This window comes from Atractosteus spatula, chromosome 19 (assembly GCF_055471065.1).
Source record: "Atractosteus spatula isolate fAtrSpa1 chromosome 19, fAtrSpa1.hap1, whole genome shotgun sequence".
NCBI lineage: Eukaryota > Metazoa > Chordata > Actinopteri > Semionotiformes > Lepisosteidae > Atractosteus > Atractosteus spatula.
The window spans coordinates 55,219-81,476 of record NC_142724.1 but is presented as its reverse complement, the minus strand read 5'-3'; the positions used below and the strand labels follow the sequence as shown (position 1 = coordinate 81,476).

General features: G+C 37.1%; 1 protein-coding gene across 1 annotated transcript in view; it reads left to right on the top strand.

Annotated features, from left to right (window-relative positions):
• The first annotated feature begins 388 nt into the window (after positions 1 to 388).
• mmp24 (matrix metallopeptidase 24) overlaps positions 389 to 26,258 on the top strand; it is a 30,531-nt gene continuing 4,661 nt past the window's right edge. Inside the window, exons 1-7 of the mRNA XM_088937468.1 lie at positions 389 to 542; positions 17,188 to 17,336; positions 17,856 to 17,972; positions 19,123 to 19,427; positions 19,977 to 20,138; positions 21,106 to 21,323; positions 24,052 to 24,190. Coding sequence (XP_088793594.1) covers positions 417 to 542; positions 17,188 to 17,336; positions 17,856 to 17,972; positions 19,123 to 19,427; positions 19,977 to 20,138; positions 21,106 to 21,323; positions 24,052 to 24,190 — 1,216 coding nt within the window. The 5' untranslated portion in view covers positions 389 to 416. The remainder of the gene's footprint in view (positions 543 to 17,187; positions 17,337 to 17,855; positions 17,973 to 19,122; positions 19,428 to 19,976; positions 20,139 to 21,105; positions 21,324 to 24,051; positions 24,191 to 26,258) is intronic.

Genomic DNA, 26,258 nt, shown 5'->3' with positions numbered 1-26,258 from the left:
GAAATTAGGATTGGCTTTAACGGCGCGATAGAGACAGTATGCACTCCGAGAGCGGTTACTCATAAAGCAATGCAATCTCATTCTATAATTAAGTATTTAGCTGTGGAGCTTAATGTTTGCCTGTGGCGGAGCAACTGATGTGGCATCTCGGAGATGCGCGTCCCCAGTCAGGCTGCCAAAGCTTACGCTGCAGAAGAGCTCAGTCAAGAAAGCTTTGCCAGTTCAGTACTGTACTTCAGCAAGGCGTTCGGCTTTAAGAATAGAGTCTGCGCAATGGGGGCCCGAGTTTAGTGCCTGGTCTGCGGTGAAAATAAACCTGAAAAGGGAATAAAGGAGCTTCAGTCCACTAAGGAATAAAGCCGGGATCTAAGACTGGAAACCCAAAAACAGACCGAGGGGGATAACAGGGGTTAGCCATGACGGGAATGGGAGTAAAGCGGAGGAAAGCTGGGCTTCCCGGTTTCTGTTGGAAAACCTGCTATTTTCATATTTTATTCTGGGTAGTCTCAGTCTGTGGAGAAGAGAAGACCTTCATCGTAGAGGTAGGTCAGAAGAACCGAAACGACGAGTGGAATTTCTTTCAAAGCATCGCTTTGCATGTACAAGCATTTTATTCTCTATTTGTACCAATTCGATACTACCACTGTTGGCTAGAAATCGCACCGAAACGTGTAATTTGTGAAATAGGTTATTTACACGCTGATTTTACAGGAGTCGAATACAGATTTAGCTATGAGGATATCAATGTTACACCAAAGCAGTATTTGAGTGGAATAACAGTCGTCACATTAGTTACCATGGCTATAATTGTTAGAAGACGGAAATATATAACAATAAAAGACTGAGGTACATCATAAAATCTGTATGTGGCTGTATTTCTACAGATACAAATAATTAAAAATGTATAGATGTACCTTTATATATTGTAAACCAGCTTATAGAATAATGGGGAACATAGGGTGTTGATTTTACTGCCGATTTTTTGTTTTTATTCAAAGATGCGTTTGTCTTGATGTACTGCTGAAAACGTTTGCCATGTCAATTGATTTGTAATAATGAACTAAATAAGGGGTCTAAATAAGTTCTTTTCACTTGATACACATTTATTTTCGCGCATTATTCACTGAAGTACTTTGAGTGCATACATTAATATTCACTTCTAAAATAAAGAATATTAATAACATCAAGATTCTGCTCTGACGTTTGGCTCTTGATGTGGTTGAATAATATACAAAAACTATACTGGCCTGGCCTTTTATTTCCTTAGAAATAGTAAAACGCGTGCTACGATTTGTGTTACTGTTTAGAATTCACCCACCTATACGAAACACGATTCACAATAACCTCCATCATTCGAGATAAATTTAACATCTCTCACCCGCCCTTCTCCCTGTGCTGTTGAATTAATTATATACATTATATTCTGAATCGTGTTTATTTTTGCAATGACAGAACACAAAATAGACAATGCCAGTGAAACACGACGACACCTGCGCTTGCTTTCATGTGTACAGCGCAAAAATCAGAATTCTCCTGGATTCCAAATATAGCTTCTTTCATAATTTATCAAAACAGCAAAGAGACGCATGAGAGCAGAAGGGGGCACTGGTGACATGTAGCATTAAAAGCAGAATGTACCGTATTTATTGTATTAAATAGGATTACTAATTATGTTCGATTGAACTCTTCATATGTAATGTGTTAAGAGAGCCAGTTGTTTAAAATGGCACCGAAAGGACGTTTCAACAAGATAGAAAGAAACAGGACTACACTATTATTGTTGTGGAAATATGCACTTATTTTATCCTGAAAATTCCTAACAAAAGATAAAACAAACAAATTATGCAATTATTACATGCATATCTTAATCAAATCTGAAATTGGAGTCCATGTCTGCATTGTTCTTCATGTTAACACAGATGATTAAACGCGGGAACAGTAGGGATTACTTTGAAGTCATTGTAGAAACGATGGCATGTGGTTGGGGGTGAGAGGTATAAACTGTGGCTTTTCAGTTTCGTATTTACTGTATGTCTGTAATTGGCTGCCACGATGAATGTTTTTCTTTTGCTGTAGAGTAAAAAGTACTCTGAAGTTACAAAAATGCTGACTGATCAATTTCGTGTAAAAAAAATAGTCCTAATTACGTAATTACGTCCAGGATTTTCTCCAGTGAGGTAAGAAAGCTGTTTTAGGTTTTAGAATTCTGTGAAATAGTCGGTTCGTTCCACCATATCATTCCAGCTCGTCTCAGGCAGAAACGAAGCGTGGTAGCCCTGGTCATTTTAGGGAAGTCTAAGAAGTACGAAAGTCATTTCAAAGGATGCATGCACTGTATGCACTGAAAAAAATAAGAACACTTCCTCTGATAGTGAATGATTGCTTTGCTGTAAAGCTAGCCAGTGCAGTAGGCTGAAACAGAAAGATTTAAATATTCTAAATCTTTAATTCCTGATTATTTTAACCTCACCCCTCTACAATGAACCATGAAGAAAGTGGCTTTTTCCTACTTGTCGTCAATCCTGCATCTCTTGGTAGAGGCGAACTGCGAAGCAACGTGTGGTCTCCTAGGGTGTCCAGTCTGTTGAAATATTCAGCCTTAGGAAGCCGAGTTTAGCAGGACTGCTGTGTCCCAGACCTCATTGGGAACTGTTTACAAGGGTCACTGTGGTAGGGGAAATACTGTTTTACTGCTGCTAGTTCAATTTGTTGCTGAAGTGGGAAGAGAAGGTTAAAGTGCTCAAGGTGTACTTCATACAGATGTATTTACTCAGTCAGCACTTTTTTAATTTACCGGATTCATGTGTAGAATTTTAATAACTAGGTGTCAGAATGATATCCCTATTTCTTAAATTGAATTACTAAAAAAAAATATATATTTTTTTCAAAATTTGCTTCACTTGTAAGGCAAAATTGTATATCACTGCAAGAAAACTCTGCACAGTCCATTAACTTTAGTAATAATCTTGATAAGTGGATTTCTTCCAGAAACATTTGTAGAACATCATAAATTATAGATGAGACATTTTTTGTTTAGAAAAGGTAATCCACAGTTCTTTTCAATTGGCAAAGCATTCAGATGATTAAAACATGAATTACTGAACTCTGAAGTGGTATTAAAACAGCATGACAAATTAGATTTTAGTTCTTTTTGTCTTTTCTTCGATATTCAAATAATGATTGATTGTATTTTGAATGCCTATGTATTTCTGTTCCATTATTTAATTTTGTTTCTTTGTATAGAGTGCCTTGCATTCAGTATTCTCTCCTCTGCATGGCAAACTTTTTACTGTCAGCTTCGCAAACTTGACACATTCAAACAGGGCTTTATATTTATCAATGAAGACTAGATCATGCTGATTTTAAAATTAGAAAAACATTTTAACATATATTACATTAAATTGTAAAGGAAAATTGACAATTCTGAGTTACATAAGTATTCTACACATTTGGTGCGGCAACTCTAAATCAGTTCAGGTGCACAAAAATAGTTTGAAAGGTCACAACATTGGTTTAATGGTGTCTGTCTGTATGTAACCAAAATGGTATAACTTAACTTCAGAGTAAATATGTTTGTCTCTGTAATTTCCCTAATAGATAATAATGTAATAGCCACAGCTCAGACACATGACAAATTGACAGTGGAGACAAAGACTAAGGAGCTTTTGAAACAAATTAGGGATAAAGTTGTAGAGGGACATATCAGGATCACATTCCTATTAGAGTGCTGTGATGTCTATCATTAAGAAATGGAATGTGCATCAGAACTCCCAGACACTTTACAGATAAGGCCACCCTTCCAAAATGAGCAACTGGCCAAACAGGAGACTGGTTAGGGATGCCACTGTGAAGCCATCTGTCACTTTGAAAGATTTGCAGAGTTTTGTGTGTGAGATGGAAGTCATTGAATCTAGAGTGTAATGACTGTTGCAAGCCCCAACACAGCGCATCACCCAGTCACCACCATGCCAACCGTCAGGCAATGGCGGCAGCTTCGTGGGATAGGGTGCTTGTCAATAGGGACTGGGAAGCCTGTCAGGGAAAAATGGAACGTGCAAAGTACAGTATAAATACATTTACACAAGAATCAAAAGTGTGGAGCTTTAAGTACTCAGTGAGTTTAAATGTGACCACAACTGCTTATACTTATTAAGAAACCTTGAACCCTGTGAAAATGAAAAGATACTTATCAAGTTTACCAATCTTCTTTCAAAAACAATTAGCAAGAGTACAGAGTAATGAGTGAGCAGCAGTTTGAAATAATTGTTGCAGGTCTCAATACTTACAGTAACGGGGGGATTGCATGTTCAAAAGGTAGGGACATGGCTCCCATAGCCTTAAGCAAGTTTAAGCAATTTATCCAGATTTTTCCAACATATTCAGCTGTATACATGGTCACAAAATGAGTGTATTGAAGATACAATTAACCTCTAAATCTGAAGAAATGCATTGCATATATCAAATTTAAATTTAATTTTAAGCTGGAACCCTTTTACATTAAGGCAAGTAATGGGATTGTGCTACCTCCTGTATTTGGCTGAGATGAAATTAATACAGTTGCTCCCATTTGTATGTATCCAACAAAGATAATCATTGTAACCTATCGGTATACGAACAGTAGTGCCTGATGCTCTCTGGGGAGTGGGAATTTTTTTTAGTCCTTTTCAATTGTGAAAGAGTACCTTCCTATGAGGACGGACAGTTCACTTTTAAACAATTGTCTGTATAATCAACATGTAAATCTGTCTAAACAGTATTCACACCCTTCCTATAGTGTCCCATTTTGTTAAATTACAAAATGATGAATATATATTTTTACTATAAACCTGAATGTTCAACATGAAGATTTCTAGGTTTCAGACAAATTACAGTAAATGTCTGTGAAACCTAAAGAGAAAAAATGAAATATGTTAATTGCATAAGAATTCAGATATTGGAATTCAGTGTTTACTGAATAACCTTTGGCAGCAATTAAAGTCTCTGGATAAGTCTCTACAAACGTTTCACACCAGTTTGATACAGTTTTTACCCATTCTTCTCTACAGATCCTTTGATCAAGCTCTCTCAAGTTGCCAGGGGCTTGCTTAAGAATAGCAGTTTCCATGTTTTTCTGGGGATTCTTAATAGTATTCATATCAGGACTTTCACTGGGCCACTCCAGGACATTCACTTTCATTTTCTTAAGCAACTACAGTGTATCTTTTGCCTTGTGCTTTGGATAATGAAAGATGATTTTTCACTGTAGCCTTAGCAGACTGATACAGGTTTTCTTCTAATATTCTGCTACAACAATACTGGACTGTATGGATGGTGCTGACTGGATAATTTGCTGTGTTGGTTTTACGCCAGATAAAATGTTTGTATTGACATCAAAAAGTTCCAATTTTGTTAGATGAACACAAAACACATTTGCAGAATCACTTAAATGCTTTGTTGCAAACTAAATGTGGGGATTTGCATGTCTTTAAATCTTAGAAGTTTAAATGTTTAATGTTAAATGGAAAGGTTTTACATGTATTAAAATTTCATTGATCACAAGCTGCATACTGTAAATATTTTTGTTAAATACGTAAAATAGTTAGGATGTAACTTTATAGAAATGAAAGGCTGATGTTAGACAACTTTGTGAAGAGTCTTCTCTAGATAGAACAACTGATTTTCTAAGAAATGAAAGCAAGGGTTATGAAATCCAAAAGGAAACTGATATTATGAGATTGTATTGCAGTGTCTTTGCCTGTAGATGGGTCACATCCCAAAATCACAAAATCTAGTGGTGATTTTTTTCTCACAAATAGGTTTCATGCTCTGGTCTTATCTCCATCAATTCAGAAATATTATTTTCACTCTGTATTTGTGCTTCTCCTTAGGAAGATGTTACTTCAAAGAGAATACTGCATCTCTTACAGTTAAAATGCTTGTATGAGGTTAAATTAATTCATGTTCAAAACTAGGATTATAAAAGCATCCTATCCCATGCAGACTTCTATCTTGTTCAAGGAGCTCTTGTGTAAGAAACTGTTTTGACTGGCTTATCTCCTTAGGCATATATTGTGAATAAGACAGATAATTATATTACATTTAGGTTCAATGATATTGGACTGTTTCATTTAGTGAAGTTACTATATTCTTTTTGAAAGTTTGCCTTTACTCTTCCACATAAAGGTTCGTGAGGTTTTGGTGTTGAGTCACTTGACAGCTTTTAATTCATTTGCAGTTTTCTATTTCCAGGGATGATTGATTGGCTGCCTTGCATGAAACCTTTTTATGTTGATAATGAGGCTCCAAAGCAGAATAATTAAAGATTAGCAGTCAGCCATTTTAAGTCAGACTTACAAATGTTTGCTTAGTTCACAGATCACAGGAGCTTGAAGGAGTAATACAATATTTCTGTAGGGCTCAAAGGGTCTGGGGTCTTGTTTTGAGTTGCAAGACTGAGTAGTGGATAGCCCAAGAAAGTATCACAATAACTTATGACCCAAATCTAAAGTTACAAACGGAAGATATTTTTTTCATGTTTTGAGTGTTATTCACATGTATTATTAGTTTGAGAAACTGTATTTTTGCCCAATATGGTTTGGGTGATGTAGCCTCATACTGTATATCTTATACCCTGGGAAACAGGACATTTGGCTTATGTAGACAAATCAGACACTCAGATAAAATAGTTCTTTCAGGTAAACTATGTTGTTGTGGGATTTCTGCGACTGCTCAGGAATTAATGTAAAATACAGGCTTTAGCATGGATTCTTAAAAGGCAATTTGGTGACAAATTGCATGAATGCATATTTTTCTGAGTGGCAGATAGAATTATGAACTAAAAATTTAGAATAGATCCAATGTGACATGTTTTGCACTGCATTAGCTTAAAAGAAATACTGAGAATAAGATCACAACATAACAGAGATCTAAATGTCAGAATGTGCTTAGATTGGTATGACTTTACATTCTACAATTAAATATGTCACTAAACATAAGACTTTTTTTAATGATCATACACAAAAAAGCAACATTTTTACAAATTATAAAAAGCAACTAATGGTTAATTTCAAGCTGAAAAGGGACGAGTAAAACAAACTAATGTTTCAGCTACAGAATCCTCCTTATCTGTATCAACATTGGTTTTTAAATTAAATGCTTTAAATGCGTAACTTAATTGAGAATACATTCGCATATACAATGAGGACCTGGAGACAACTCATCTATACAACAAGGTATTTACTGAAGTAATCTGAGTGAATACCTTTGTAAACAGTGTAACAGCTACAAATTCCCACCTGGGATTTGAACACATGACCCTCTAGTGTGGAATTGTGTGATTTAATGTAAAATGTTGATTATTCCATTTCTGGAATTTACTTTCTCACATCTGCAAGTATAACAAAGCATGCATCATATTTTTTATCAGGACTGTTTCATTATGTTGTGATCACGTATTGGCTCAGGGGAACTGATCTAAGGGTCTTCTAACGTTTAAGACATCAGTGAGCTGAGGTTAATGGTTGAATGTCATTTCAACTGAACAAAAGACTGTCTGAGGACAAGTCAGACAATTCTTACCACCACAATGGAGCACCCGTCCTTCAGATGAGATGTAAAACCGAGGTCCTGACTCTCTGTGGTCATTAAAAATCCCAGGGTGTTTCTCGAAAAGAGTAGGGGTGTAACCCCGGCATCCTGGCCAAATTTCCCATTGGCCCTTACCAATCATGGCCTCCTAATAATCTCCATCTATGAACTTCATTACTCTGCTCTCCTCCCCACTGAGAGCTGGTGTGTGGTGAGCGTTCTGGCGCACTATGGCTGCCATCACATCATCCAGGTGGGGCTGCACACTGGTGGTGGTGGAGGGGAGTCCCCATTACCTGTAAAGTGCTTTGAGTGGAGTGTCCTATATAAGTGTAAACAATTATTATTATTATTATTATTATTATTATTATTATTATTATTATTATTATATATTTTCACATTCCTTCCTTGCCTCTTAGTTCCCTCAGCCCTCTGTGAGTTATGGAAAATCTCAGGTGGATTATTACTTAACTCAGACACAACCCAGTAAAGATCCTGGTTCAGTCACCTGGAAGTCCTGATATTTGTATACTTAAAGAAAAACATTATTTCAAGATCTTTAACACACAGGCTTATTATTTTATTGATGTAACATTGTAAAAAAGAATCATTATTAAATGAATGAAAATGTAATAGAGTATTTTTACAGTTTTATAGTTTTATAGTGTACAAATGTTCACATTTGTTATCTTATAGGACAGCACAGCTGCTTTGTGGTTACAGCTGTTGGCACATAGCCTGGCTGGATGGCTTTTCCATGCTCCCACAACCCTTTGAGTTAAGAAGTACCTACAGTTATCAGATTTAAATGCACTTCTATGAAGCTACTACTTGTAACCTCTGGTTTGTGTTTCACTATTCATCCTGAGGTCCTGGGAATGTTGAAGTCTTATATTAAGTCCCATATAAGTCTTCAGCAAAATTTGTTGTCTCTCCTGGCATCTAATCTTTTATGAAAGATTATATGACAATTCTGCATTTATTTTTAAGATTTTAGTACCACTTGGATCTGGAAGAGTCAGGTTTAATTTCATGTTTCATCAGACAAAGCATAAAATCAATTTGTATTTTTAAGGGAATTTAACAAGAAGGATAATGGCAATTGAAGTCTTCACTGGTCTTGTACAATCAGTTTAAATATTAGCTCAAAAGCCTTGGTAGTTTGTTGCCTCAGTCATGCACATTCATTACTGATTCAACTGCATTATTCAGTCTTATCCTCAGAGAAGAGCAGTTTTGTTTTTTTACTGCTGAACTGCATTCCTTCCTTATCCCCAGATGACTCTTAACCTCCCCTTCCCCCTTCCTCTTCTCTCCTTCTCTCTCTTTCTCTGTCCTCCTTTTCCTTGAGCATCTTACTGTACTCCTTGTTGTTCATGGGCAAGTCCACTATGCTGAGAAGTGAGTCTTCAGTGTCATTGCCAGCATGGCAGTGCTTATCTCAACCATATCCTGCAATGTTTTACTCCGATTGTGTTTGAATACACTGTGTAATCTTATTTAGTGTAAAATAAAAGATGCTTGAATGGAGATCAATTTGAATAATTCTGTGTTTTACTCTATGTGGCCCAATCTAGGTCACAATGTATTATGACCAAAAATAACTTTTCTCAGACCCTGTGTAGTGTCAGAATGGTCTTGGTCTATGTAATGTTTTTGGTAATGAATTCGTTTAATTCAGTGTTTAAATTAAACACTGGAATTTGGGTAAAAAGTGTCCATTAATTCCATATTTTTAGTTCAGAGTACTTTTGTTTCAAAACCTTCCTGTCTGATTTGGAGTTAAGTAATTACATTATCAGGAAAGTCTGTATGAGACAGCTGGATATGCTGTCACAACATTATAGCCAAGAGGATAGTCCAAGATTTGCAGGGAATATAATTCCAAACGCATGTAAAATTTTGGCTAGAACAGGTTGAGGAGACAGGTGTCAGCAGAGAGGAAGGTGTCCTACACACCGTCCGACTCAGCACTAGAGGGCTGTAGATGGAGCAGTGCAGTCATACTGTACTAACACTGTATTGCATGTTCCTTAATTCCAGCAGGGTTTTTTAACCAGATTACTGAAAGGTTCAACCATGTTATACTGCACTATGGAATAAAAAAACACAGTAATGCAATACAGACCATCACAGTCTACTTTAAAACCTCTTTTTAGCTTAAGATCTGTTGGATAACAATAATAATTCACTGAAACACCATTGTGGAAGATTTCACATCTTTGCAATATGTGAATATCTGACCTTTTCATAAATACAGATATGCTGACATGTATGCAGAAACTGTTTTCCATCCATTTTCTAACTGCTTTATCCCATACAGGGTCGCTGGGGAGCCTGAGCCTATCCTGACAAGCAACAGGCGCAAGGCAGGATACTCCCTGAACGGGGCGCCAGCCCATTGCAGGGCACACACAGACACAGACACGCACACACTCACACAAGGACCAGTTTTCTCAGAAACCAGTTAACCTACCAGTATGGTAGTACCAGCACATATTTTTGGCCTGCAGGACGAAACTGAGCATGTTGAGGAAGCCCAAGCGAAGACATGGAAATGCTGTCTGAGTAGGGCCTATTTATTTTATATAACAAGATGAAAAAGGAAAGGATTTCTCTTTTTCTTTTACATTTACATTTCCTCTATGGTATTTGTGTCTTGAGTCTAGTGCGAAGATCTAGACTCTAGAGTCTACACTTTTTAACTGGTAACAATATCGGTGCAAAGAGTTCACAATCAGACTTTGGTTCAGAACCAGTTAAACAATGTTAAATTAAAAACCATACAGTTGAATCAGCAAAGATGAGTCACAAAACAAATATTAGAAACTATGGAAAATAAAGAGGTTATTGAAGCTACAACTCACATTACATGTAGACCTGTCTTTTTTTCATTTTTATTTTTCAGTTTGCGTTTCTGGAGTGACTTTTGTTATGAATTTTCCCTAGCAGCTTGTTATTAATGCGAAAAAAAATAACATTGCTTTCCTCCAGCTAATATTCCTCTCCAAAAGCTACCTGTATGTACACACCAAACGTTAGGTTTAATTTCCCTGTAAATGTAGATGAGGGCACTCATCCAAAAACAAAAATGTAAAAATTGTAAAAAAAATCAGTTACTGCATTTAAAGTGTAATGAAAAATTCTCATACAATAGTCACTTTAAAGAAGCTATGCCTTAATTGAAAGGCTTTGAATAGTTTGTTAATGATTAATTAACTTTAAAACTTCAAACCAATTAAATGGTGATTCAAGGCAGTAGTTCTCAAACTTTTTGGACCAAGTATCACCCCTGATCAAACCAAAGGATCCAAGTACCACCTACAAGTCATCTTCTCATAGGAACCCCAGAAAACACTCACATACACACGTAATACAGTAAATATTATAATAAACTTTATTTGATATAGCACCTTTAAAGGTGGCTTCTCAAAGCACTTTACAGAATGATGAAAGGAACAACAACAACAACAACAATTAAAAATAAACAATAAAAAAGCACCATTTCAGTGAGAGGGATGAGCCTGTTTAGTTGAGCAAAGCAGATGTGAATTCATTGGTCAAGCCTTGATACAATTCACAACAGAGTCTAACAGATTTTAAATCCTCAGGCATTTTCTTGATGGCCAAGGCCTCGCGGTGGATGCTGCAGTTCATATCTGGAGCAACCTCTCTAATTCATGCAACTACACCACTGTTTCGGGTTGTCATCACTCTAGCACCGTCTGTACAAACTGCGACGTATTTTATCCAGTCCATGCCATTCTCTTCGATAAATTCATTCAGAAGCTGAAATATGTGCTCTCCTGTAGTTCCTGTTGGTAGCGGCTTACAAAACAGAAAGTCCTCATGGAACATGCCCTCAAACTCGTATCTAACGTAAACGAGCAAATTGGCCAAATCAACTACATCTACAGACTCATTTAATTGCAGTGAAAAGCATCTGCTCATCTTAACGTGCTCTATCAGTGTACTTTTGACATCATCCACCATATCAATAATTCTATGAGTGACTGTGTCTTTCGGAGGGGGCAACAGGTCGACCTGTTCAGCAGCTTTTTCTCCACACATAATATGTGTCAGCTCTTTTGCCAACGGTAAACAAAGTTCTTCACAAGTAGTGTGGGGCTTACCTACTTTAGCAATCCGCAAGCTTGCATTTTTCCCTGTTTCCATATCAGGAGTTTGTCTCAGAAGTTAAAAGAAGTTTTTATTTCATGCGCATGGGAGTGAAACACAGAGACTCTCGGTGTATTTTTCTCAAATTAACCCAGAACAGTTCTTAAATATATTTCTGTTATCTATCATGGTTTCCTAGACTGCCAGCATTCGTAGTACGTATTTCTATGCTTTCCTGTGCTCACAACATTGGCGGTGTTCCAAAATCACGCACATTCTCATACCTCCCTATTTGCTGGAGATAACTTTTTTTAAATACAATTGGTCACTTGTGTTCGTAGGCTATGGCATAGAATTACATAGTAGCTGTTGTGTCCACTCAAGTATTAGCGCGCGTAGTACGTAGGCTGCGTATTCGACACAAACTAAATTTATTAAAATAGAAAATATGAAAACCCGTCCCAATTTTTCAGTGTACACAACAAAGTTCTGGGGTCATATGGCCTGGTGGCGGTATGCGTACCACAGTTTGAGAACCACTGATTCAAGGAATGAAGGGACATTCTAATGGGGCCAAATGCCCAAGCAGAAGAAGCAAAGGATTAGTTAAAATATAACATAATATAACACATGATCTCTAGAAGCACCAGAGATGTACCTATTGGTGTTGTGCTGGTTAATTATAGCGTTACCGTTTATATGGAAATAAAAAAATATCAGGTATTAACTGATGCTGTTTAGAAGAGATAGATTTTAGTTTCTTTCTCACTGTTATTTTTGCTTATTAGATAAGATAAGATCATTTTATTAGCCATATACAAGTTCTTCCATTAGAAATTTGTCTTTTCACATACCCCAACTTGCTCTCCATGAGACATAGACAGGGAGAGATGCTTGGGGTTAGAGCACAGGGTCAGTGATTGTACAGTGTGCCTCAAGCAGTTAGGGTTAAGGGCCTTGCTCAGGGTCCCAACAGAAGTAGGATTCCTCTGCCAGCTGTGGGATTTGAACTGGTAACCTTCTAGCCACAGGTGCAGATCCTTAGCCACAGTGCCACTGCTCCAGACCTTTAAGTGAAGTTATTATTAAGTAAAGAAACAGAAAGGAGCAGTAATATGTGCCCCAGAATATTTTAACAGGTCTGAGGTCTGGTTCTGGTAAATAGTATGGTATATAGTTTTTTTGTGACAGCTGTGACGGGATGCTAGAATACATACTGCTGAGATTGCTAACAAAGGGAGTATTTTCATGAGAATCTTACAATGTAGTCTAAAGTCAATTCCAGACGTGCCTATTCATGTTGCTTTTTTGGTGGTGAATTGTGTATTTCAACAAGGATCTGTATGGCAACCACAGCTCTTAATAATGAGACTTTCCTCAGATACAATAGACTAGGAAAAGCCTACAAGCACATGAGCAGCAGGAACTGAAACCATACACATGGTTAATGGTTACTTCGTTTGTCAGAGATACAAGAGGGAATGCTGGTATTGAACTACATCTATTGAGCAAAAATGTCAAACACCCAAGACACAGTCAGGAAAACAGAGATGAGATAATATTTAGGTTCTGGGATCCCAAGCTGTGATCACAATATGGTAGGAAACTGTACAGGTAGCGTCTAAAATTCAGGGTCACAGAGGAGCCGGAGCCTATCCTGGAAAGCAAGAGGCACAATGCAGGGTTCCCCTAGGACAGAAGCCCCAGTCCATCACAGGGCACAGACACAAATATCCTTACACTGGGGCCAGTGTCCCCAGAAGCCAGTCAACTTACCAGTGTGTCTTTGGACTACAAGGGAAAAAGAGCACCCAGAGGAAAAAAACACAACACATACCTGTAGGGAGACCATATAAACTCCACACCCACGTATGGAATTGAACCTATGGCCCAAGAACTGTACAATTGTTCATCCTGTCACCTGAATCTAAGTCTAAGGTTTACAATTTTAGGAAAGTAGACCATGAAGGCACAGCTTAAGGAAGTTGAATGAGATAGAATGAATAGACTAGTATATTGTCACCCAGAAACCATGGTAAATATCGTATGTTGATTTTAACCCAGGTCAGTTCCATTTCCTTATTTAGTCTCATCAGAATACAACATAAAAGAAATGGCAGAGAAGAATGTCATATGGAATCATAGAGCTTCATATTAAAGAGAAAACCGAGTACCTCATCGGTGCCGATACCATCTGGTTTTCCTAAACCCCAAATATGGCTTTCATTAGTTGTGTTTGTGGTGGTTTTATGGCTTTAAATCCACTCTTCCTTTGTGCTTTAATGATGTTCTAGTAATTGTAATATAAAGGCATTAGTGAATTATTTAATTTTAATTATTTCCCCTGAGCTGTGAGAGGCAGCTTCAGTTGGCACGACTACATTAGCTTGTTCTACTAATCTTAAGCAACAATTGTTTATTGTCAGGTATTACAATCTGGGTCTTGTACTTATGTTAATGTTGTTCTGCCTATGAGATTATGATATAAAATTCAGCTTAGCAGCTGTTTCAAACTCATTTAATGGAGTCTGTCCAGGTATGCAAAAGCTGTGTCTCCTGTAAATGAAAGCAGTGTGCTGAAGTCACAGGCTCCTGTATGTCAACCATGCCCTTGTTCTTCACCATGCTGTTGCTTTGTACCTCTGCATTGCACTTGAGATGTACAGTATAGTTCTGATCTGGTGTGTTTATGAATGGGCCTGAGGAGAGGTTTGAGTAACATTTAAAAAGATTTATTTTCACTGATAAAACAGGAATTTTAGCTGTATATTTCATGTTTTACAAAAATACCATCAAGCAAAGTGCATCTGTATACAAATGTGTAGAAATCTACCCGTTTCTTAACTCTTTGGTGAATCAGCCATAAAATAAAATTAATATAAACGGGTCATTTATAAACTTGTCTCTCATTTAGGAACAAGTAAAGGTCAAGTGGATTCTGAAAAGTAGAAAGAAGAAACACCGTTTTGGCTGTTAAGCCTTTTTCAGATATCAATGTTGTGTTTGTTCTGTCTACTTTCTACTGGAATTAACCTCTACTTGTTCCTTTGCAGTGAGACTTTACTGTTTCATTTATTTCTGGAATTGCACTATAATTACATACAACCTTTTATAGATTATAAAATCTTTAACATTACAACTGAAGCCTTTTGTTCACTGGAAAATGTAAAAAATACTCTGATGCAGCTCCTCACTCATCTTTCATTTATGTTCTCCTGTAAACTGAAGAGGAGTAAAACTGCTGGAAAAGAGGTTTGATGGAGTTGGCAAATTGCATGAAGACTCCTGCATGGACTGACATGATTTTTCACACTGAAAAAAGACAGTATGGGTTATATGTACAAAACAAACTCTTGATTCAAATGTGTACAGTTTGTACAGATTGTAAAAACCAATCCTCCAAACTTCTCCTTGTTTTATTGATTACAGATGTTGCTCTATCTAAATGAAGAATTGATGGTCATGCTTCCAAGCAGTGGACGCCTGTAGTGATTGGAGGGATTATTAACTGCTTGTGTTCAAAGATCATGAAGTAATTTCATGCTAGACAGGTGTACTGGGACAGATAAGACATTACATTTGCAACAAAAACTGTGGTTTGGCATCAACCAAGATGCCCTGACCCACATATTCAAAATATATTTAATTGACAGTAAATGGAACAAATTTCATTACAAGGCAAAACTTTTTCAAGTTCATTTCACAATCTTTTTTATGTCCACAATGGGTTTTGAGGCAATAATTTTTTGCTGCAATGCACTTTCATTTTAGATTTATGGTAAAATTATTTACGAAATTTTTTAAGTTTCATGATATTTCTTCCTTACTTTCTTGGTCCAAATTTATGTTCAGTATTGATGTCCGTGTTATCCCACAGTTCTGTTTATTGAAAGGAGGGTTCTCTAATCGCTCTAATTCAAACCTCACTTTAAACTGAGCCATCTTACATGACTGGAGTATGCTTATACTGTTCTTCGTTGCAGATTACTATTATTTCTGTAATGTTCTGTTTGAAAAGAAAGTAGCAGCAATAGACCTACAAGTAAGTGTAGGCTGCTCTAACTGATCCCTATTGAATAAACCACAGGTTTTAAAAATTCATTTTCTTATTAAAATATTTATAAAGAAAATCGACCCACTGAAGCAGCTCACTTATGGAGGGGTCTTGTGTTTGAATTTGTGTTGAATATAAAGTTGAATATCTTCTACTTCTTTGTGTGGTAGGGCTATAAATTGTAAGGTGGTGAAACCTTGTGTGAAGGAGGTTTTATGATAAGCACAGCCTAAGATAACTAAGCAATCTTGTGAGGAGGTGCCTTTTTACCAAATGCATTAGATGAGCCAGATTGCCTCCTCTCATTTTTTATCATTATTATGAGATGGTCTACAGAGTAATTTTTTAAATATTTTTTCTCCATAACAAAATTTGCTTCCCGTTTATTTCACTGTATCTTGTCTAATACAATTCATCTCGGGCATCCAGTGTTTATTCCCACAAGAAGAAATGTGGTACTTTAATCTCCTCATTTGTTTCTGCTAAACCCTGTTGTAAGATGGCACACTTCATTATAATTATCATTCACTTCATTCATACACACCTAGACACAACAGCAGTGATGATTTCTACAATCATCTGCGTTGTTATTGTTGACAATTCCATATAACAGGCTTTTAGTTCAATACATTTATATTGATCCCATTTACAATTCAATGTGCAATTTTCAGTGTCTACTAGTGTCTGCTGATTATGATGAACTATTTCAGTTTTGCAAACACAAAAGTGCAAAGTCAGTACTACATTCACAGGCACTGTCTTCTGGATGTACGTCCATATTTCTTGTGATAGTGTAACAGTAAATAACAAAAAGGGCTGTGATTAAAATTGGTAATACACAACTTTACAAATGAGATACTAGGATTATACTTTTTTGTATTTTATACTATTTTCTGTAATAATCATGGCTCTGTGTTATGAATATAAAAAACCTTGAAAACCAAGGTCTAAGCATGTATACCAAGGTGTGGTATATCTTTGGAGTGAAAAGACTGATAGAATTTAGACCCTTGATGTGTTTTACAGAACAACCTCTTTGAAGAATTGCATATACAGTGTATCAGCAAGCCCATCTTTAATCTTTTGGAGTATTTGGAGGATTATGTATCCTTTATTTACAAACAAAGGAAAGCAGAAACACTCCTTTTAAGCTGCACTATTTGAAATGACATGCATTTGCTTAAGATGCATGTTTTAAACTCAATAATGTGCTGAAATACAGGATATCACCATGCACATTTTCTTCTGTCTTCTTTGCCTCAGGCTCAGACATGATCACATTATGGTGCCTCTCACAAATGAAATGATCTATTTGTCAGCAGTTTTGCTTTTTATGCTTTTTTATAAGTTCTTCTCTATGTGTTCTCTAAAAGTAATGTATTTATTAGACACTTCTGAAATGCCATGTATGAATACCAGTATCTTCACTCTGCTACTTTGATTTTCAGACATGGCTGAAAAACTATGGTTATCTTCTGCCCCATGACATTCGGACATCAGACCTCAGGTCGGAGAAAGCCATGCAGTCAGCTGTCGCTGCCATGCAGCGGTTTTATGGCATACCTGTGACGGGAGTGCTGGACCAGACCACAATAGAGTGAGTGATGATAAGCTTTTCTAAGCCTTTCACTAGAGGGGACAGGCTTATCAACTGATTTTCAATCATTGCTAAGGAGCAAAGTTTTAAAGTAGCTAAAATAAGTGAAGACTGTAGCCAAAAGAAAACTATAGCATGCTGTAATAAAAATGCAGTACTGTGAAGAATAACAAAGTTTAAGTCACGTATTTGTACACACGCTCAGGTAAGAAAATGCCTGGCTATTAATGAGTTTTTTTTTCCATTGTGTATTTTTTCCCACTTTATGCCATGAGGAAATCACACCTCCAGCCTGGTATCCTTATTCTGAGTTCTAAAATTAATCCTCATAAGTTCCCTTTTTTCTTCATATTTCATATTTTTCTCTGACAAAATATGATAAACAACTAGGATAATGAATGGTGTTGAACATCTGAGTATTTTTTTAATCCTCAGCAGTTCCCCTGTCCAGGGGACTTCAGATCCCTAGAAGAGCATCTTCAGTCCTGTCTCAGCTCAGATCTCTGTTGTTGTGTGCAGGTGGATGAGGAAGCCTCGTTGTGGGGTCCCTGATCACCCAAGGATCAGCCGCAGGAGGCGAAATAAACGCTACGCGCTTACAGGCCAGAAGTGGAGGCAGAAACACATCACCTATAGGTAGGACTGCTCCTTCTTTCTGAAAGAACCATAAAGCCTTAGGTATAAAAATATCAAAATCTTAACGGACATAAAGTTGATTCCTTCATGTTTTGGTAATTTGTCCAAGCATCTGATTGGTGTAGAACATATCAAAGCTGAAGTTAGTTTTAGGAACTTTCATGCTGTACCCACTTCATAATGTAAGAAGATGAAGAATAACTTTAAACAGCCCTGTGAACTCCTTCTGTAAATTACTTGCTTTCCTAGAACACATTTTTCCCCTTTTTGCCTTCCTGTAGCACGATTGTGGTATTTTCAATGGTCTCAGTTATTAATGCTTTGCATCACTCCTCCAAAACTCTTTTTATCATGGGATGCCATTGCAAGCTGATCCTAGGGTCAGTGGCCCAGAGCTAGAATTCCCGCAATAGAGCTCTTAGCTCCATCACATTACAGCTGGTATTGATTCTCCAGAGCTCTCCATCTACTTTCTGTTTGGCTCATTTCCAGGATTTTGTTTTGATGTTTTTTCACATACAAGTGTGTGAATTTTTACAGTGTAGATTTTTTTCTGCCTTAGTTTGATCATTCAGCTATCACAGTTTCAGTAGTGCGCAGAGACATATTGTACAGTTTTGACAATGAGGAGAAAACAAAAATTGTTTTCCTAAGATAAAATCACTTAGAATCGCACTATGTTTAGAACAGTCTTAAAGAATGAGCATTGCCTTCTCTTTAAGTGCTGTCAAAACGCATAATTGTCAGAAGGACAAAGAAGCCAAGCCATAATGTTTTGGGTGTCCTTACAGCAGTGCGTGTTTCTGGGGAGAAATACATTTGTAAAATTTGCAATTTTCAGAGCCCTTTTAATTTTGTGGATTTCTTTAAACAGTTTGCTGTTTATAATTACGGTGTGAGGGATTGCTGTTTAGTGTTTTCAACATAGTGTATACTTCCTTACATACAGTAAGTAAAAATGAAAAAAAAAAGGGAATTAATAAAAATGTCAGATGGGTGCCTATTCGAATGAAGCTATATTATCTGGAGGAGTGAGATTATCATTCCATAGACAATAGTTTCTGCTGTACATTTAATATGCTTGTCTTCTTCTTACAGGGTAGTGATACTGACAACACCTGTGACCAGTTGTTTTGTATCTTTTTTTCAGCATACACAACTTTACACCAAAAGTGGGGGAAAAAGACACACAAAAGGCTATCCGACAGGCCTTTGACGTGTGGCAGACAGTGACGCCACTGACATTCGAGGAAATCCCTTACTCTGAGATCAAGAATGAGAGGAAAGAAGCTGACATCATGATTTTCTTTGCCTCTGGTTTCCATGGAGATAGCTCCCCATTTGATGGTGAGGGGGGTTTCCTGGCTCATGCGTATTTCCCTGGCCCTGGCATTGGGGGGGACACCCACTTCGACTCTGACGAACCCTGGACTCTGGGCAATGCCAATCATGATGGTAAGAAAGGTGATGAATTAAGATTTCACACATCTTGCAGTGAAGCAGACAATTTAGCCACAACCTCTGTATCACAGTTGACCTATTAGTGTTGTTCACTAATAAAACTGCAGGTTGGAAAAATAAGTAAATTAATTTTGGACAGTCTAAATCTGAGGCTTAATCCAGTATGTGTTAAGCCACATTATACTGTAATCACTAGTTTTAGGGGAGAGAGGCACCAGAGCAACTTTTCCATGGGCAAAAAATGCAAGATGGAGCCCAGCCATATTCTTTATGGAAGAGGACAATTTATCAAAAAGTAACATGTATGTGTTTTGGAGGTGGGTGAAAGTTGGAGCTCCCTGAGAAAGCCTTCCTTTGACATTGATTCTATCTGCAGTTTTCATCTCCCTTCAATAAAACCATGTTAAATTTCACAGTTGGCTGAAAAAGCTGTGTTTAAGTATATTGCAGCTCCTGACGAAATAATAAAATCCTCTGAGGTATAGCCTTGTCCTATAGCTGTGTACCTCTGTGCTGTAACTGTCTCTCTGCATTGTGTCTCAGGGAATGATCTGTTTCTAGTGGCAGTCCATGAACTAGGCCATGCCCTAGGACTGGAGCACTCCAATGATCCCAGCGCTATCATGGCCCCTTTCTACCAGTACATGGAAACACACAACTTCAAATTACCTTTGGATGACCTTCAGGGCATTCAGAAAATCTATGGTATGTGTCATCTGTACTGTAAGCAATGATATTCCAAACTTTAGTCTGTACTGAAATGAAACGTTTTGAGAAGTAATATATGCTGAACATGCTGTGTCCAGTGTGAAAAACAAATATTTTGTGGAACATTAAAGGTGTATGAATGTTTCAGGTTCAATTGCATCTCACTCGTACAAAAAAAACACTAAAATTCAGTGGGACCATCTCAGAGTATTTGTTTTGCTCCCTATATGCACAGAAAATACTGAACTCTTCCTGTTATATGTCTTTACTAAATTGTTATTAAGCTATGTACTATGCCTCTTATCTTTATTATTGTTATTCAACAAATGTTTACAGACCTCATTAGTCTCGAAAGGGAAGGTTATAAAATCCACAGACATCCTAAACTCACATGCTCACTCTAAACCTAGATCCACATGCTTCCTTCATTAAAGCAGCAAGACATTAAAGATTTAGGCAAATGCAATATTGACTCTGTTATAACATTGGGCAGAATGGGAGGCCATTCTACATGGATGCCTTTGAAACCATGAATACCTGCTAATGATATCTATAAAGATAAGTTTGTTACCGGTTTTATATTTAAAAAAAACTAAAAGCTGTTCATTGATTTATAGCAAAGGCATAGTGATATCTTTCAACCTGCTTGATTTATGTGCATACAAATATGTAAATATAGACTTTATTCATGTCAGCAGAAAATAAACCGAATTCACTTTTGACAGGAGGTATTATGAACAAATATTCACTAATTCCTTTTGCTTTAAAAGCATAAAGCAAAAGAAGCCTTTGTAAAAAGTCATGTAAAATAATTATTCAAATAATTAGACATAACTATACATAAATTATGTTGTGCATGACTAGTGAATTAAAATGTATTGTTTCAAAATTTTATTTGAATATTTAAATTGCCATGTGGATGCTCCATTTGCAGTCTGTGAAGTTCTGTGTGCTTGTATTGCAGGGATACCAACAGCGATGCTTGAGCCCACCAGGCCCTTGCCCACTCTGCCAGCTCGCCGGACCCACTCCACCTCTGAAAGGAAGCACGACCGACAGTCACGGCCACCTCGACCCCCCTCTGGAGACAAGCCAGCCTCCCCTGGAACTGCAAAGCCCAACATCTGTGATGGCAACTTCAACACTGTGGCCTTCTTCAGGAGAGAGATGTTTGTGTTCAAGGTGGGAAGTTCCTGAAGTGGCAAAAATGTGTTTATTAAGGGATGCTGCCTATCTGCGTAAATGCTGTTTAATTAAACGTCTTGTCTAGTCATTATCAGAACCCATTTCTCCCGGTGATGTGTGTGGCAACTCAGTCTGTCCCAGCAGCGCAGTGTAATACTGCTGTACTCACAATGGTGCAGCGGTCTGAGGCAGGAGACTGGATTCACGTGCAGGTTCAGAAAACAAGCAAACGTGCAAAATGTAATCCAAATACTAATGTGGAGCTCATATTCCAGGAAGCCTAGGAGTGAAGTATTGTAGGGAAATGCAGAAGCAACGTAGAAGCTAAGACTATGTCTGAGTACAGGAGGATGAAAAGGTGGATCTTAAAATCAGGATGGGATTAGAGTCTGACAGGTGGCATGGGACTGAGAGCACAAGACAGCTCTTGTGCTGGATAAGGGACAGACTTATCCTGTGGCAAAGGGCCAATTCAGTCTTTTGGAAGTGTGAGGAAACCGGGGCACCCAGATAGATCCTATGCGAACACATGGAGAATGTGCAAAACCCATACAGGAACTGCCCAACTCAAAACTGAACCCTTTGGACCCATCTAGCCCATGTGGTAGTTAATTGATCCAGGGATCACCTTGAGCAGTCTCTTGAAAGACCCCAGATATTTCAGCAATGTTGGTGGATAGCCCTGCAGTAAGCATAACCAATTCTCAACACAAGCACTAGTGCTGCCCCTTCCCGAATGCCTGCCACATTCATGCACAATGACACAAGAGCTATGCTCCAGCTGCAATAACCACTACACGATCTTCAATTAAAATTAAAGATAATTATGAAAATTAAATATAACTGTGAAAAGTTGGAACATTTTCTTAAAGAAGAAGATGTGGTTGAAATGTTTGACTGTATATTATGGAAAAACCTTTATTGCAATGTAGCATATAATCATATGCCCATAGTATCCCAAAGTGATCAGACGAACCCTATCTTTTGTGTGGATTTCACAGACCAAAATCAATTAATAAAGAATAGAAATGAAATTAACCTTTTGGTTTTTTAGTCACATAAACACTTTTACAGCTGTTAGAGTGCAGTGTGCTGGTAACTTTAGTTATAATACAGGTACTGTAAAGTTATTATTTTTCAGTGTTTTTTACAACAAGGTAAGATAAATTTAATGTTTTATGTACTGCATTAGTACCTTTTTCTGAGGCTTTATTTTGTGCGTTGAATTAATGGAAACAAACAAATGAACAAATGAATAAAACAGATTTAACAGCTGTTAGCTTGTGTATTTACAGCATATTCCAAAACAGAACACAATAATAGAAAGAACATACTTGCTAGTTCTATTCTATTAATATTAAATAATATTTAATTGTATTTCTGATCATTTCATTGTATTTAATTTAATCTTATTCACAGCAAGGATTTCTCATTCCCCATAAGGGTATGCTCCTTATGAAAAAGAAAAAAGCATATCAGTTTTTGTATTGCCATGATTCAATTGAGCTATGTTGATTTCCATAGCTCTAACTGGCTCATAGACCATCTCTCTGCATGTCCACATTTCATATTGATTTCTGACTCACCTAATGAGACCTGCATTAAAACAAATGGAAGTCTGCTATAATCTGTCTTTTTCACACTCCCATTTGTACCGGAATTATTCCTTAAAACCTTTGTCTGCAGTCAGGTATGTAGTCATTTCTCATGTTTTCATTTCTAAATTTAATGTAATTAAATTTTGGGTATGTACAAAGTATTCCAAGTGCTAGGGATCTTTCATTGGCACTATGTATTTGTAATTATGAAAAATGTTATTATTTACTACAGCACACTTGCAATATATTTAAAAAATGTTTTTTTGCTTGTGTGCAGTAGTGGATTTAATTAATTAGTGTTATTTACTGGAATTGTTATCTTGAGATCTTGCTTTGGCTTAACTCAAAATAGCATATACAGGACAGAGCTTACAACATGCTAACAAGTTGGATAGCACTTCAGATCAATAAAGAGAATATTCATCAGGCATCAAGTAAGGCATGTTACGAATGTTACAATGCTTTATGGTTTCATGTTTCAGAGGAACTTATGTATTCAAAGAGATGTGGGTGTTATTTACCTACTGCATTAAAAGTAAAAAATCATTTAAACAATATTTTAAGCCATTCTTTCTGTGTCTGACTGTTCATTTACAGATGCATTTCACTTAGAACTTTTTTTTCCTGTTCTAAATTTCTGGGACTCCCTTACATTTAGTTAATACAGTATAAATGATTCACCTTCTGTTACATTTTATGGTGCCTTAAGGCTGTGGAATGTTCCTGCATTCATGTTTTGTATAGCACTTGAAATAAAATACAAATCTGACTTGTTTGCACAAAGTAAATACAAATATTTTGCTGTTGTCACTTCAAATAATTTTGTAATTAATATTTTTCTTCAAAGTGATTCCAGCTGGTTTCAGTGCAGGATTTCATGAACGAAGTGCAGGAATATTTTAAGGATATACTAAGGGCACGATGTTGCTCAACACTTGAGTAAACTTCTGTTTGATTCTTTTAAGTGAATTTCAAAGTGCGAGTGGACATGTCTGTTAAAGAAACAAGGTATTTTTTACAGGTGCTGTACTGCTAAAGTCTTCTTACTGTAAGAAATGCAGGACTGCATCATGGCATCCTTGTTGCTTTGGAGCCATTTGATATTGAGTCGTGGGTATTTGTTTTAGGACCGCTGGTTTTGGCGACTGCGCAACAACAAAGTACAGGAAGGATATCCCATGCAGATTGATCAGTTCTGGAAAGGCCTCCCTCCCAGGATTGATGCTGCGTATGAGAGGTCAGATGGGAAGTTTGTCTTTTTTAAAGGTATGTATTAATTCTTCATGTTTTATTTCTTTTAAAGTATCTAAAATTCACAACGATGAGCGCTTGAGACAATCAAAAGCATTGTTGTAATGCAGGCAGAGAAGTCGTTGTTCATATGCATTCTGATTTAGGAAGAGACTAAGCCGGCTCTTACACAGTGCCTGTCGACCATATGGGTTACACTATAAATCCATGGAACAAACCTGATGTGACGATAACAAGCAGACTGATTCAAAGTAAATGAGCTTTCAGTGAAGTCTGTGCCATTCAGCTTTTGACAATCCCTTACAGAAATGATTCTGCCTTAAAAGATCAATGCAGAATAAAAGCAATTCAAATAACTAATCTTTAACAATTAAATCTGTGAGATTCTCCTTGCTTAGTACAGTGTTTTAAAAGAAGGGTGGCATGGTGGTGCAGAGGTTATCATTGCTGCCTTGCAGTGCTGTGGACCTGGGTCCAATTCTGGACCTTTGGTGTTCCTGTGTTGGTGGGGGTTTCCTCTTACTGTCCAAAAATATACTGGTAAATTGGCTTCTGGGAAAATAGGCTGTAGTGTGTGTCTGTGTGTGCTTTGTGATAGACTGGCACCTTGTCCAGGGTGTACACCGCCTTGTGTCTGTTGCTTTTTGATCTAGGCTCTGGCTTCCCTGTAATCCGGAGTGGGTTAGAAGATTGATGGATTTCTTTTTTTCCTGTACTGCATGTTGGTTTTTTTTACATTTATGAGTAAAAATATGTTAATATTCATGTTAAAATATAATGGGTTAACTGTAAAGCATTTAACCATTAAGTTGGTGGTACGTTTTTTTATAAAGGGTTTTCAAGCTTTCAAAGCTTGTTGCTGCATCACTGTAGAGAGATTTGATTAACATTGTTTTATCAAGTTCCATAACTCCAGTTCTCCTTTTTGCAATGTTCCTTTGCCCATCTTGATTAATTTGGCTATTGACTTGATTGTCTTTTGACATCTCTAAGAGTCAGCAAGTGCCTGGGTGAGATATTAATAACCTCAGCACAGAACACAGAAATGCATTACTAGCAAAGCAGTGGGGTTCCTCAGAATTATTTCATAAAAAAACTTGTGTTCTAGAACTCGTCTGCTAGTCCTGGTTCCTGGAAAATTGGGATTCTTGCTTCTGCATATTTCTTTGTCTTATACAGAGAGAGGTGAGAAAAAGTTTGCAAACATTTTGGAATTTTCTGAATTTTTTTGGAATCTTACCTGTTACCCTAGGGTTCTCTGTCACCTCCTTAAGCATTGTACGGCTTGCTCGTGCAGTGATTTTTGTTGGATGACCACTCCTAAGCAATGGTACTGAGTTTCTTCTATTTGTACCCTTCTGCCTGACTGTGGATTGATGGAGGCCAAAATCTTTAGAAATGCATTGTAACCCTTTCCACCATAATGAGCATCAACAACTCTTCTGAGGTCTGCTGAAACCAGACTGTTTGGGGCATGTTTCACTTATAAAACATATAGTGAAGAGCATGCTCTACTGGTACATAGCCTTGGTGTTTTTTATAGGACAGAGCTCCTTAAACTCACACCTGAATGTCATCTCATTGACTGGAACTCCTGACTCCAATTATCCCCCTTTAATTATCCTAGAGATTCACATACTTTTTCTAGCAGAGACAGCGAATGTTTAAACAATGTGTTAAAAATAGATAAGACAAAAGTACAATTGTTTGTGAGTTATTTGTTTAATCATATTGTGTTTTTCTATTTTTATGACTTATATGAAGATCTGATCACACTTCAGGAGCAATTAATATAGAAAAACAGACAATGCCAAAGAGTTCACAAACTTTTTCACAACTGTATGTCTTTATGCAATTACAAAATCCCTTTCTCTATCCAGCCATTTCTTCAAGACAACAATGCATCAGCTTTGAGAACAAGGCTAAACAGCAAGTTCCAGACTGCCTCAACAGATTATGTGAAGTGTTCATCCTGCTCCCAGTTTTATTTATTTTTTCATTTTTTTCTGATTTGGACTGGTATGGATAACTGATTATGTATTTCTTTGTAGAAGATTATTGCTGACCAAATGAGTAAGCATGG